The 14,926-nt window shown below is 38.9% G+C and overlaps 3 protein-coding genes across 3 annotated transcripts in view; 1 reads left to right on the forward strand and 2 right to left on the reverse strand.

The window, feature by feature from the left end:
• LOC133987742 (galactose-specific lectin nattectin-like) overlaps nt 1-2,938 on the reverse strand; it is a 5,266-nt gene extending 2,328 nt beyond the window's left edge. Inside the window, exons 1-3 of the mRNA XM_062427185.1 lie at nt 2,863-2,938; nt 1,492-1,524; nt 639-733 (exon numbers count right to left, since the gene is read on the reverse strand). Coding sequence (XP_062283169.1) covers nt 639-733; nt 1,492-1,524; nt 2,863-2,938 — 204 coding nt within the window. The remainder of the gene's footprint in view (nt 1-638; nt 734-1,491; nt 1,525-2,862) is intronic.
• Nucleotides 1-14,926, forward strand: part of irak1 (interleukin-1 receptor-associated kinase 1) — a 416,029-nt gene that overhangs the window by 347,243 nt on the left and 53,860 nt on the right. The gene's annotated exons all lie outside the window — the stretch shown is intronic.
• On the reverse strand, nt 5,563-13,035 carry LOC133987743 (galactose-specific lectin nattectin-like). The gene is made up of 7 exons (XM_062427187.1): nt 12,898-13,035; nt 12,568-12,756; nt 7,714-7,729; nt 7,527-7,615; nt 6,991-7,125; nt 5,843-5,954; nt 5,563-5,630 (listed from the first exon to the last, which is right to left on the reverse strand). The coding sequence occupies exons 1-7, from the start codon at nt 13,033-13,035 to the stop codon at nt 5,563-5,565; spliced, it is 747 nt and encodes a 248-aa protein (XP_062283171.1).

Raw genomic sequence — 14,926 nt, forward strand, 5'->3', positions numbered from 1 at the left:
GCATATGGCATCTTGATGTGCGAGTCCTTGTGGGGGGTTGTCTGGCATGTCCTCTACAGATACAGGATCTGGCAGTGCAATGCCCTCCTTCATTGCAATATTGTACAAACACAATATGCCAGAATAATCTGACATGCCTTCTCTGGGGTGTAAAGCAGTTTTCCACCAGCTGTGTCAAAGCACATCCACCTTTTCTTTCAGGAACCAAATTGCACGACTGATCACAGCACTGGTGACTGTTTGATTTCCATCGTATGACCACTTCTGTCTGGTCTGTGGGTTAGCTAGGAGAGTCATCAGCCAGGGAGTCAAACCATAACCTTGATCACTTACATTTCATTCGTGTGAATAAAAAAGTAAATAACAAATAGTCAGTTTGCAGTGTTGAAAATTAACAGTGGACAAGTCACTTTCCAATGAGCCAACCATCTCCATGTGAACCTTGCGAAAGTCGCATCCTAACTGTGCTGTTTTGCAACACAAATGTGATGTGTGCTCCCCTGGGCAATCGGGCAACAACATTCAGCAGGTTGCATTTTGCGTCTGAAGTGACTTGGACATTGAAGGAGTGATATATTGCTTGCGATTTAGGAAAGGGGATTAGATGGGTCAGGGTGGGTGCAGTCTATTGCTCCAACGATGTTGGGCACTTCAGGAAGTCCCACTTGATCTGGACTTCGATTGATGGCGATGTATGGGAATCTGATGTACCTGGGTGAAAGTCTGATGAAGCCTTTGATGAGCAAGGGGAGCGTACAACTGACAGACCGCTGGGCACAGCTGATCTGTCCCCTATCTCCTTTTGGAAAGCTCCTGTTGCCAAGAATTCAATTACAGTGAGGATTTGGATATGTGGTGGAACTGTGTTGGATCCACGCTTTGGTTAGTTGTGGCTCCAGCAAGTTTCAAATGTCCAGTACCACAGCTGTCTGATAACCTGAAATGTGTCACTAACTATTCATCTGTCTCTGCAAACAAATTGGCATGCCAGGTTCTCCAAAACCAGCAAGTAAGCCATTGTGCATGGCCACGCTGCCTACTGTCCTTTTAAAGGGAACAATCTTAGTCGCTTTGTATTTTCAACTGTTAATATTTATATTGTAAGCTGGCATTATATCATAATTTCAATTGCCATTTTAAATGGCACCTCTGATCATGAGAATGAGTTATGTGTTGCTGCAGTGTTGAGGAACATCCAGAATATTCTCTCAATATGTTAAAATACATATTTACAAACAGTCTTATGTACAGAGCCTCTAAGGTATCAGCTACAGGACATGCTTTTAGAATTTACACAAGAGTCAAGAGAGAAAAGGAGAGAGAGAGAGAGACACACACACACACACACACACACACACACACACACACACACACACACACACACACAGAAGCACAATACTAACAGTATTAACAGTAATAATGACAATGATGATAGAAGTATGTCTAATAATAATAATAATAGCAGTAGGAATAGCTGTAAAGCAATATCACAGGGGTTCAAGCCATTGTTGGGGTCGAAGGAACCTGTGAGACAAGAACACACAAAAAATTCAGGTAAGAAGCCAAGTTACTATCATGCCTTAATGGGGAGAGAGGAGTTCAGTGCTTCATGGGAAATCACCCAGCTGTCTAGGCTTATAGCAAGATAACTAGGTGCTGGTCCAAAATTCTCAGAACCACAAGTAAGCCTGAATTCTGGAAGTGCAGTGTTTTAGTGGAGTAATAGGGAACTATGAGCTCTTTAAGATATGATGGTGACTGACTGTTACAGGCTCTGTAGGCGAGGAGAAGGATTTTAAAGTTTATTCTAAATTTCACATGGAGTCAATGCAGCAAAGCCAAAATGGGAGAAATATAATCTGTTTTTCTAGTTATTGTCGGTACACGTGCAGCTGCATTCTGGGCCAGCTAGAGTGTTTAGAGACTTCTTAGGCTAGTCTGATAATAATGTAACAATCCAGCCCAAAAGTAACTAATGTGTAACTAATGAGAAGCTGACCTGTTTATTCTTAACAGGGTTAAATAAACACAAAATAGACAAAATAATAAATAGTCAATTAACCACACAAACTGAATTGGCATCAGTGCTCTGCTCTTGAACAACAAGAGTGTAAACCAAGGCTTAAAAAGCCATCAGTGCAAACAATATTGTAAACTGTATAAAAAAAGAAAAACACTGAGCTGAGTAAATAAATAGTGGGATGCTGGACAGGTCGCTTGGTGTGCTGAAAAACGCGGACCGGTTTTGGGGGGAAAAGCTGAAAAAAACTGGAATGGATTACCTACATCGGTGCGCTGGAAAACACGGACCGGAGTTTTGAAAACAAACTGGATCGGGAGTCCGGATCGTGATTTTCCCGTGCAGGCCGATCCGATATTGATATGCATTTTTTTGCTAATATCGGCGGCCGATCCGATCCAAATATTGGATTGGGACATCCCTAGTTTGAACACACCCTGTGATCCCTGTTTTTGAAAAATGGAACCATCATCTCAGTCTGCAAGTCCATGTCAGCCATGGCAACTCAACAATGTCCAGGGCCTTCAGCATCTCAGGATGAATCTCATCCACACCTGGCGCCTTGATACTGAGATTTTAACTACCTTAGAGACCTCTGCCAGGGATATGGGTGAAGCTTCCCTGAGTCATCCAGCTATGCCTCCTCTATAGAGCATGTCTATCAGGTTTAAGAGGTCATCAAAGTGTTCCCGGGTTTTAGGAGCAGCGATCACCTGAGCTGAGCTTTTTTGTCCTGTTGGTACTCATCTGCTGCTTCAGGAGACCTCTGGGCCAGCCTTACTCCTTCAGCTTGATGGCATCCTTCACCGCTGTTGTCCACCAGCAGGTTCTCAGTCAGGCACCAATGACCTTCTGGCCATAACTCTGGGCAGCCACCTCCACAACTGAGGTCCTTAACATGGCCCACTTTGATTCCATGTCCCGAACCTCACATCACCTTCGCCTGGATACATGACAAATACCTCAGGATTGAGGAGTTGAAGATCATGTGGACGGGGGCCTCTGCCAGACATTCCCAGCTAACCCTAACGGCTCGTTTAGGTTTCCCAGGTCTATTTGGCAGCCTCCCCTGCCACCTGATCCAACTCACTAGGTGGTGATCAGTTGACACTCTGCTCCTCTCAATGGAAACCTGCAATGGCCCCACGTCGCCATGGCTGCTGCCGTCTGCAGCGAAGTGCGGGCAAAAAAAGAAGTTGGGAATAGTTTTGCAGCAATTTGCAGCGAGAGAAAACCTGCAGCCAGTCAATACGCAGTTATGTGACGTGTCGACCGATGTTTCAAATAATTTCTTCCTGCCCAAAACACATTAAACAATGGAAGATTCATTTATTGTGGCAGCTTCTGCGCTATACATTCTGTACAACAATCTGTTGTACAATTGTAGAGATGCAGAAAAAAAGAAGGACCAGAAGAATGGACCTAAATTCCCAGTCTGTTTGGTGCAACAAGTGACCTTTGAACTAAGATACTGTAGTAGCATGTGGGTCAGTATTTGGATCATTTTCGTGCACTAGCTTGCCTTTCTGCTTCAACTTCAATACCGACCTCGCACACCAGTGATGAAATAGGCGGTTTATTTCAGGCATGTAGGTGATATCATGATCACTCCCAGGGTTGGAGAATTTGATTCACCCACAGATAATGGACAGAGCAGCACTTTCATCCTCCTCAAATACACTAAGGCAACAGCAAGAGCGATGTGTCTTTCCATGGCGCAAATAATATCTTATCAAGGATCTTAATTATTTATAAGAATTCCTTTATCTATCCATGTCCCTTGAATCATGCTCTTAATGGTATGCCCCTGAAAGTGGAAATAGAAAGAAATGAGGCAGGACACGGTGTTGCTGGCTTCAGGTTTGATGAACATTACATGTTCATCAAACTCAAAACAACCAAATGTTTACACCTCACTTTCAAAATACACAATAGAAGATATGCACTGTATCTTTTAACAGCTAACATTAAAGAAAATACATATACTTTCTCTTGAATAAACTACAACTCAAAATGTGTACTGTCCCTACTACACAACTAGAAAGATATATACTTTGCTCTTGCTTTAACTTTGTCACACATATCAACGAAGCATTTGTACATTTAACAAACACAATATTCTTTAAACTGAAACATATTCACTCTGTTATTTTACTCATTCAAAATGAATATAGACAAAACCCGCTTTCTTACTGAACGACGCTGAGCACGTCTCTATGACGCCGTCTACGTGACTCAAACTAGCAAGCATGCTAAAGCAGGACGAACATTTTCATGTTATTTAGACTGACTGAATTCACTCACTTAAGTTACTCTCGACACATATATATTATCAGAAGTGTGTTCATTGTAACATAGAAACATGTATACTCAGTTAAACATGATTTACAATCATTTTCCTCACCTGAAAGGGGAAATAGAAAGAAATGAAGCAGGACACAATGATGCTGGCTTCAGGTTCAAACTGTAATGAACGAGCCGTCAGCAACACGCCCCCTACAGGCAGAACCCGGAAGACCAGAGCAATCAATCAAATCACATCTTTCAACTGAAATAATGGATTACAGATAACTAAAACACCTGATAATTAAACCGGTAGAAATAAAGAACATTTTAAAATATTATTCAAGTGCATTTTCTCAAAACATCAACATCAGTATTTTAGCTGTTGTCTCAACCATTGCTTCTTTTAGTGCACATTTGTATATCCATTACATTAACAGGTTTTTATATTGGCATTTTAGTGGTCCTTTTAGTGGTCTTTTTTTTTTATCTTGCTTTAATTTTCTAATCCTGATCACTTAGCTTTGTGAGCACCTGCCCATGTCTGTTTTCGTGGTGTTTTAACTGTCTGCTGTCACTGAAGTTTGTATGTATGTATCGGTTTGTATGTTGAGATGCCCTCTCCTGAAACTGTAACCAAATCTACCTTCGGATATTAATGAACTTACCTTGACATTGACAGCATGAAACAGAACAATGTATGAGCTGACAACAGAAGGCCATTACAATGTCCATGTAGCTGTGTGCACATGATTATAGCAAAGTGTGTTGAGTTATCCTGAGTTAAGCCAGGTAAAATGTGTTTGATTTTTCCATTTCCTTTTGTGAGACACTTGTGGATACAGGGGTCAGATTAGATCACCTTTTTTAGTTACTGAACAAGTCTCGGGTCTGCCTCTTATCACCTTCTTTTCCACTCTGGCTAAGCTCCCTCACAAGACCTCTTGCAAATAAAATGTCAAGGCCCAGTTGTTGATATAGACAGCAACCTCAAGTTTTGGGACTTTGACTATGTTTATCCAAAGACATTCTACATTATAACAGATATTTGGCTTTACATTCTTACCATGTTTACTCCATTATCTGTAGAGTGTATGTCTGGTGTGTGATTTTATTATTTAAAATAAAATAAAATGATCAGACATTGCATGATATATCTTTATTGACTCAACTGAAATTCAATCAAAACTGTCAGTACAGTATATCTTCAAGAAGGTGTATGTGACATCCACAGCTGTGTCAGCACATGGCATGGATCTTCACAGGCTCTTGCCACAAATAAACGACCTCTTGAAGCCACAGTTTACATCGTTGACAAAGTCTTTTTCTGTAGAAAGAGGTTTTAAAAATATATATTAGAACTTTGGAGAACTCATGGACACATGCCTTTTCTCAATTAAGAATCTTAATATCTCCTTGTAACACTCTCCATCAAGACACAACACATTGTAAGGCTACACCACATTGTTAAAAAAGGTCATTTCTCAATTGCCTCTAAGAAAATCCCAATTTAGAGGACAACAAATCATGAATTTGTACCTCTGAAGTTGATCTCCATGCAATTCTCATGACCACCAGCATTGTTAGGCTCGCCGCTATGCCAGCCTTTGAAGTCAAACTTGCTGCCATCGCTCCACAGCCACACACCATCCTGAGAGAAAATGTTTTCAGAGTCATTTCACTCAAATCTATATTTTAACCTCCAGTGGGAGAAAACTGTGCTAATTGGGTGAAATATCCACCACTTATAATAAAGGGAGAATAATTTTAATTACAAGGAAAAATTACTTTCAAAACACTCATCAGCAATGCCTCGTTTCAGAAATAATGTTGAGGTTACTCAAGATAATCTATAAACATTGGTTTTCTTCTATTCACCTACATCAAATAACAAAAAAAAAAAGTATAAAAACTGGCATCACGTTGCACTTTAAGTTTCTTATGTTACTTTTAAATGGTTTGATCATCCACATCAATGTTTAATTCACCATCACTGGTAGCAGCAAAGTGCTCAGAAACACAGATTTCATAAACCTTGACAAATACTGAAAATATGTGCATGAACCTCAGCTATAACTTTTTTACAATTATTAAACTGTGAAACAGCAGTCAGGTGTCCGTATGAGCAGTGAAAGATTGTCCTCTCTGTAATCATTCCTCCTGTTCGTACTGACTATTAAAAGATCTCCTTCAAATGTGCTTTCAATGTAAAGTGATGGAGGACAAAATCCATGGTGTGGAAGTATAGTAACAACAAGAGGAACTTTGTCACTATAAAGTTTCATATTATCTTCAGATCAACATTTTAATTTATTTTTGAACAGAAATAGGACTGTGGATTTTGTCCCTACATTACTTACATTGTAAGTGCATTATGAAGGAATCTTCTAATAGTAAGTATGAACAGGAGGAATGATTAGAGCAAGAAAAAATGGTTTAATGTTGATTTTATAGATTCAATTGAAACATTCTTATAATTTATAGATTTGTTTTGATGTATTTTAATTGTATGTATGTTGTATTGTATTTTAATGTTTTAACTGCAACAACTTTTTAGCAAAGGTGAGTTACAGCATGTTAATAATAGGTGTCTCTTGAGGGTTTAATATCTATTTATGCAACTACCAAATTACATACAGAATATATTCAATGTCAGGCATGCAGAGAGCAGCTGCATCAGGACTCACCTTTGTTGCGTCGTAGCCTCCAACCCAAGTTATTGTATGTTTGCCAGTTGATGCATGAATGATAGCTCTGATGAAGTTGTACACTTTTGTGTTGGGGAGGGAAGCAAGATTCCCACCATGGGAAGTGCAGGCATGCTGATGGAGGAGAATAAGTGTAAAGCAAAAAAGATTAAAATGAGTGAGAGAAAACAATAGAGATGGAGTGTTTTGGAGGATGGAGAAGTGAGAGAAGTGAAAAGTGAGAATGTACATGGAGTTGGCTGTACTTTGTGAATAAAAGCCAGTAGCCTCACGTTTTCCTTCCAGCAAGTAATTAACATTTTTTCATTGACAATGGAAGTCCACAATGAAAGAATCTTGTGTGCTTAAAATCAATAAAAATGTGAATGTAAAAAAAAGCTGTTTGAATATCTTGCTGATATATCAATCTACATATTGTATGAGGACTTCTAATGACTAAGTGATTCTCAAAAGACAGTTGTTCTACAGCATATGTAATGAATACCATATTATTAATGATATTGTTTCATAAGTACCTCTGCATCAGCCCAGTCCTTTTCAACGTGGTTGAACATGTAACAATGATTCCCAAACTGAGTCCAACCAGGTGGGCACACATGGCAATCTATAACACAGTTATAGATAATTAGAGGGATAATGATGCAAAAAGTGACACTTTCTATGGACTGCCAAATAAATGAATACATTTTGAGAAGCACTAACCTGCTGCTACATTTGCCTGTGAACATGGAGAAAGCATGATTAGTATTGAAATCCTCTTAGATTTGCTCTCTTTTGTAATTATAGATTTGAATTAAAAAAATAGAGGACAGAAAATTATAACAACATTGAATTTTATCAATGTGTTCACTTCAGTCTATTGCAAATATGACTAAAACTTACTAATACTACCAGTAAGTAACACTCTCTTATTTAACACAGAATTATAACATAACATAATACACCAACATTCCTTGACAAGATTTACCATCTCTCACATAGAAAGTTAAATTGTAAAAGGTGGGTGAGATAAAACTGTGAATAAGGAGAATAATAATGTCAACTAGAAAATTCCAGGGAAATTTTGAGTGACACGGGACTGCTGCTGGAACGAGTACACAATTTATTTCCAGTGTTCAAAAGTCACCCTGATCATATTCTGGTTTCGGGTATTAAGTACATCTTACTAGTCAGTATCAAGTGTAATGTACTTTATTTTCAACTTAACATCCCGGAAATATTAAGTAAATGTTCATCATATTTAAGCATAAATAATATTTATTTAAACTAATTAATTAAAGTCTACTTCATTTTTTTCACAGACAGGAACATCACTGTTATGAAATTAATAAGTAAATCTTATCATTAAGAGAGTAGATTTTATTATAGTTTTTTATGACTGGAATTCTTCTTGGAAATTGACTGGAAATATTCCAGTATTTCAATTCCAATATTCCAGTTAATCATATTTAAGCATAAATAATATTTATTTAAACTAATTAAAGTCCCTGTAAAGAAAGAATAAATATGTGTTCTGAGTTTGACATGCCACAGAAAAGTGTGTTGTTAACCACCCTGCCAAATGTGAATGATTAAAAAAATGGCTAAATATGTGAAATTAGGCTTCAAAGTTGTGTAAAAATCAGCCTGTCTCTGTGGGCGTTCCCGCCGAGTTCGCTGAAGCCCCGCCCCCTAACGAGTGTCACCTATCAATCAAAGTCACTACCTCTACCCTAAACATGGTCGCTGTGGGCGTTCCCGCCGAGTCCGCGGAAGCCCCGCCCCCTACCGAGTGTCACCTGTCAATCAAAGTCAGCACCTCTGTGGGCGTTCCCGCCGAGTTCGCTGAAGCCCCGCCCCCTACCGAGTGTCACCTGTCAATCAAAGTCACCACCTCTACCCTAAACATGGATGCTATTGCTGAGAGCTAGCTTGGTTAACTGACAAAATAGACAGACAGGAATTAGCCAATCACAAAAAAGTAGGTCAGTTTCTGCCCAGCAACAGGCTGTCAAGGACAGCAGAGGCTGTACGGTTGCTACGGTGATTTGAGAATCTGCTTGGAAAAAATTCTCAAAATGCCCCAGAATTTGGCTTCTGACAAGGTCCCGAACAATTGCAAACTGTGAGAAAACCGTAACTCCTGTCCAAAAACCGAAAACACCGTGAGAGATACAGAAGCCGGCAGATTATGACAGTGTTTATTTTATTCAGATACTCCTTAAAATGAGCGCGTAAGCTCAGTGCGAAGAAAGAGTGAGATTCTTTTAAAAAAAATTTAAATTTTGTGCAGACCCCGCCTGTCAATGTCACATTTTATGAATCCCAACACCTATGTCTACATTTTGACAAAAAATTATTAGTCTCCTTTTTATGGTTTGGCCATGAGCTCGAGTTAAAAATGAAAATTACGTTTATTTTTTACTGCTTCTCGCACTCAAGCTAACTGACGCTTCCACTCTAACTTTGAAGAAAAAGTGATTTCCACTCCTCGTTTGACTGCTCATAGTTTGAAAAGTTTACATTTTATGTAAAAACTGTTTGTTATTTTTCGAGAGAGCACACGTTTTCCTCCGTTTTAAAGTTTGAATCACATTTCTACGTGCAGGTATGAGAGAGCTAGGTGACTCCGAAAAAAGGTTACATTTTGTGGTTTAAAAAAAAAATTCCCATTAATTTCCATTGGGGAATTATGCCCGTTGTTTTGGGAATAACTTTGGGAAAAATTGGAATTTGAACAATCCAAATAATAGCACCTCTTTCCAGATCGAGCCGCACTTTTTGAAGTATATATGCCCCGAGGCACTCCCTCTGCAGTATTACTGCTGAGGGAGTGCCTCGGAGCTTAGTGGCACTAATAATTAGTAAAAATAGCAGAAGGAATATAACATTGTCGATCCACTGAGAAATACAGAATACATTAACATATACAGTATTGTACATATCGTACTTACTCACATATTCATACATATATAAAGAAGCTGTACTTAAGGTACTTATGGCTTTCTAAAATAGAACCAGTGCGTCTGCTGGTTGACCAGACTGTGTTCAGGTAATAATCTCAAAGGATTTTGCTGCCACAAAAAATAAATATCTGTGGAAATGTATGTGGTGAATAGAGGCCACCTGTTCAAAATGAGGACCTGAGAACTTTTTTTAAAACTAATATTTCAGTGTGCATAATACTTACATTTTCTCCAATCCACAGTCCACAGAGGACCAAAATGAAATAAAGGTTTGATGCCATCTGTGTAAAGATACAGTATATTAGAAATGTAATGCATCATGGAAAATTCTATGGTGATTTTTATTTTTTATTTTAAATCAAAATGACAATTTCATATCTTTTTATTGAAGCTATTTCACAGAAATATGGCATGGTAAAGAAAGGTAAAACAGAAAAGGGGATTTGTTCTTGATGTCATTTTTTTTTAAACAGATCAAGAATCATTTCTGTACATATGTTTCAAACCAGCTGATGCTATGATGAAAAAGATTAAAACATTACCTTGTTGGGAGGATCAGGTGAGGTGTCACTTGCAGCAGTAGCAGGTAGCTCAGTGTCTTTGAAAGGAAAACGCAATCTTTTATATACTCTTCTGATCACGAAATACCAATGAATTATTGTAATGAATAATGTGTTGCATTAGTCTTGAGGAAACACCCAGAACTATATTAAAGTATTAAAGTACAAGATGTCTTCTGTACAGGATACCCCTAAGGTATCCGCTACAGCAAACGCTTTCAGAAGCAATGCTACGGGGTGTTTGCGATTAATAGTTCATATTTAATTTATAATTATTGTAATTAATAATAATTATATTGTCAATATAATGATTAAAAAATATGATTATTATATATTTATAACAGTCACTTTACCGGTTTTAAAACTTCCATTTCAAACCAGACTGTATTGACATTGAAGATGTCTTTGCCATCTTTGCCTGGGGCCCCCCAGATCGCGTTAATGTTTTTTACTCGAGTTAATCGCTCTTCACTGACTCACACACTGTCACAGACTGCTGTTATAATCGACCTCTGTAAACTGTGCACAGTGCACAGCATTTGTTGGTCATATTCATGTACTGTCTGCACACATTGTTGGATTTAGATGTGGGTACCTGCCCAAGGCGGCATCTTATCGGGGGCACCACGGAACGGCGCATACACCAAAAGAAAAAAAAAGATTCCTTATTTGCAAGTCATGTCTTCTTTTTATAAAGTCACTGAGGTTGAAAGTAGCAAGTCTGTTTTGACAATATAAGGAGTAGAAAGTCCAGATATTTGTGTTCAAATGTAGGGAGTTCCAGTAAAAAGTCGTCAGAAAAATAAATTCTCAAGTAAAGTACAGATACCAGGAAAATCTACTTAAGTACAAATACTTTGTTACTTCCCACCTCTGTTGTTTGGCGCCCTAAGCAATGTACCTGCTCTACATCCTGCTTTTTAATCGTTTAACCACATGAATCAGCCATGTTTGACTTTCTGTCACCATCACACATAATTTGGTAAATATTAAGCGAAGCTGTTCTTTTAACCATGAACCATCACCGGGCCACTGCAACAAACTCCGTCCTGCAATCCTGCAAGTAGTATAGAGAAAAAGTCCTTATTGAGCAATATGGCAGCTGAGGTATGTGTTGTGTTCTCACTGATCACATTTACACTGACAATGAAAGCATGTTTGGGTTAATCACCAGTCTGCATTTAATCATTACACAGGCTTTGTGAAAAGTCACATGAATGTAACACTCCGTTTTGCAGCAATTTGCAGTGAGAGAAAACCTGCAGCCAGTCAATACACAGTTATCTGACGTGTCGACCGATGTTTCAAATAATTTCTTCCTGCCCGAAACACATTAAACAATGGAAGATTCATTTATTGTGGCAGCTTCTGCGCTTCCCATTCTGTACAACAATCCGTTGTACAATTGTAGAGATGCAGAAAAAAAAGGACCAGAAGAATGGACCGAAATTCCCAGTTTGCTTGGTGCAACTGGTGACCTTTGAAGTAAGATACTGTAGTTGCATTTGGGTCAATATTTGGATCAGTTAGCTTTGTGAGCACCTGCCCATGTCTGTTTTAATGGTGTTTTAACTGTCTGCCGTCACTGAAGTTTGTATGTATGTATGTATGTATGTATGTATGTATGGGTTTGTATGTTGAGATGCCCTTGCCTGAAACTGTAACCAAATCTACCTTTGGGTATTAATAAAGTTACCTTGACATTGACAGCATGAAACAGAACAATGTATGAGCTGACAACAGAAGGCCATTACAATGTCCATGTACAGTTGTGACCAAAATGATTAGCCCCCCCTTATGAAATTAGACAAAACTCTTGATTTCTCCATGGAAATGGCCATTAACAACATGTGTTTGTTATTGTGGAAACAAATACACTACAAAGACAAAAGTTGACAAGTTTGATTAGGATAATTTATTGATACAATGAGTTGAAACAAAAAAGGGCAAAAATGAGAAATCAAAAATTATTAGCCCCCTGGCCATTAATAGTCAATTGTGTACCCTTTCTGAGCCACAACTGACAACAACCTCTTAGAGTAGTTCTTTACTAGGTTGGCACAGGTCTCCTGAGGGACTTTGGCCCATTCTTCCATTGCAAATTGTTCCAGCTGGTCCAAATTGCGTGGTTTCCGAGCATGGACATTCACTTTGAGCACCCGCCACAGATTCTCAATAGGATTGAGGTCTGGGCTCTGTGCGGGCCACTCCAGGACCTTGGTTTTGGTATCCTTCAGGAACTGTTGGACCAATTACGATGTGTGCTTTGGGTCATTGTCTTGTTGGAAGACCCAGTGACGACTTAAGGATAGACTACGGGTAGATTTCTGCATATTATCCCTCAAAATGTCAACATAATTTGTTTTCATGATGCCATGCACCCGAACAAGGCTCCCTGTGCCTGAGGCTGCAAAACAGCCCCACAGCATGATGCTCCCACCACCATGTTTAACTGTGGAAACTGTTTTCTTAGGGTTCAAGGCCTCTCCCTTTCTTCGCCAAACATAAGCAAATTCCATGTGCCCAAACAATTCCAGTTTAGTCTCATCAGACCAAAGCACAGACTTCCAAAACTCATCTTTACCTTTCAAATGTTCACGGGCAAACCTCAGTCTGGCTTTGATGGGCCGCTCTTTGAGTAAAGGGGTTCATCTTGGACGATGGCCCTGAAGTCCACCACGATGGAGAGCCCTCACAACTGTGCTCCTTGAAACATTAACTCCAGAAGAAGCCAGGTAAGCAACAATCATCTTGACAGATGTCTGGAGATTCTTGCTGACATCTCTGACAGTTTTCCTCTCTAGAGTTCTTGAAATCTTGAGCTTACAACCACGCCCAGGTTTGTTTCTTACAGAATTTGTCTCCTTGTCCTTGGCAATGATGCAACGTACAGCGGTTCTAGACACTGTGAAATGCTTGGAAATGGCAGTATACCTTCCCCCTTATCATGAGCCTCCACTATCTTCTTTCTGAGCTATTGACTGATTTCCTTTGTTTTTGGCATGGTGAGTAAAAGTAGTCCCTCTCAATAATGTGCCCTGTTCCTTGGAGTCCTTTTATGCTGATTGAATGTCCAGGTGTTGTTAGGAAGCCAATTGACTGCACAGGTGTGGTTTGAAAGCTGATTGGTTAATTAGGTGTGTTTTTGAAGGCAAGAATTCACATGGGGGGAAATATTATTGACCACCCCATCATGGGGGCTAATATTTTTGACATCCCCATTTTTCTCTATATTTGTTATAAAGCAAGCCTAAAATGTTATTTTATATCCCAAAATGTACCAAAAGCTACTAAAAAGCACTGGTGAATGTTTGATTATATCGAGTTTTATCAATACTGCAATCTTTGGGAATAATTTTAGGAACATGTTCCATAATTCCTGGGGGGCTAATAATTTTGGTCACAACGGGTAGCTGTGGCTTTACATTCTGACCATGTTTACTCCATTCTCTGTAGAGTGTATGTCTGGTGTGTGATTGTATTATTTAAAATGAAATAAAATAAAATGATCAGACATTGCATGATATATCTTTATTGACTTAACTGAAATTCAACCAAAACTGTCAGTACAGTATATCTTCAAGAAGGTGTATGTGACATCCTCAGCTGTGTCAGCACATGGCGTGGATCTTCACAGGCTCTTGGCACACACAAAAGACCTCTTCAAGCCACAGTTTACATCGTTGACCAAGTCTTTTTCTGTAAAAAGAGGTTTTAAAAAAAATATGAGCACTTTGGAGAACTCTCCAAAAAATGTTTGACACTGACACTTGCCTTTTCTCAATTAAGAATCTTAATCTCTCCTTGTAGCACTCTCCATCAAAGCACAGCACATTGTAAGGCTACACCACATTGTTAAAAAAGGTCATTTTCACATTTCCACTCTAAGAAATGTGGAAACAAATCATCAATTTATACCTCTGAAGTTGATCTCCAAGCAATTCTCATGACCACCAGCATTGTTAGGCTCTCCGCTAGACCAGCCTTTGAAGTCAAACTTGCTGCCATCGCTCCACAGCCACACACCCTCCTGAGAGAAAATGTTTTCAGAGTCATTTCACTCAAATCTATATTTTAACCCCCAGTGGGAGATAACTGTGCTGATTGGGTGAAATATCCACCACTTATACAAAAGGGAGAATAATTTTAATTACAATGAAAAATTACTTTCAAAACACTCACCAGTAATGCCTCTTTTCAGAAATAATGTCGAGGTTACTCAAGATAATCTATAAACATTGTTTTTTTCTTCTCTCCACCTACATCAAATAACTAAGAAAAGTATAAAAACTGGGATCACGTTGCATGTTAATCATTCCTCCTGTTCATACTGACTATTAAAGATCTCCTTCAAATGTGCTTTCAATGTAAAGTGATGGAGGACAAAATCCATAGTGTGGAAGTATAGTA

The sequence above is a fragment of the Scomber scombrus genome, chromosome 10, assembly GCF_963691925.1.
Source record: "Scomber scombrus chromosome 10, fScoSco1.1, whole genome shotgun sequence".
NCBI classification, from domain to species: Eukaryota; Metazoa; Chordata; class Actinopteri; order Scombriformes; family Scombridae; genus Scomber; species Scomber scombrus.

Bases quoted from the DNA above. Each gene is read 5' to 3' on its own strand.
- LOC133987743 (XM_062427187.1), bottom strand. From the start codon at position 13,035: ATGGAATTTGCTTATGTTTGGCGAAGAAAGGGAGAGGCCTTGAACCCT. The intron at 7,126-7,526 runs GTACTTATGAAA...CTCCTCCATCAG, and splicing joins AGGACTGGGCTGATGCAGAG to CATGCCTGCACTTCCCATGG. The intron at 5,955-6,990 runs GTGAGTCCTGAT...ATTTTCTCTCAG, and splicing joins GAGGCTACGACGCAACAAAG to GATGGTGTGTGGCTGTGGAG.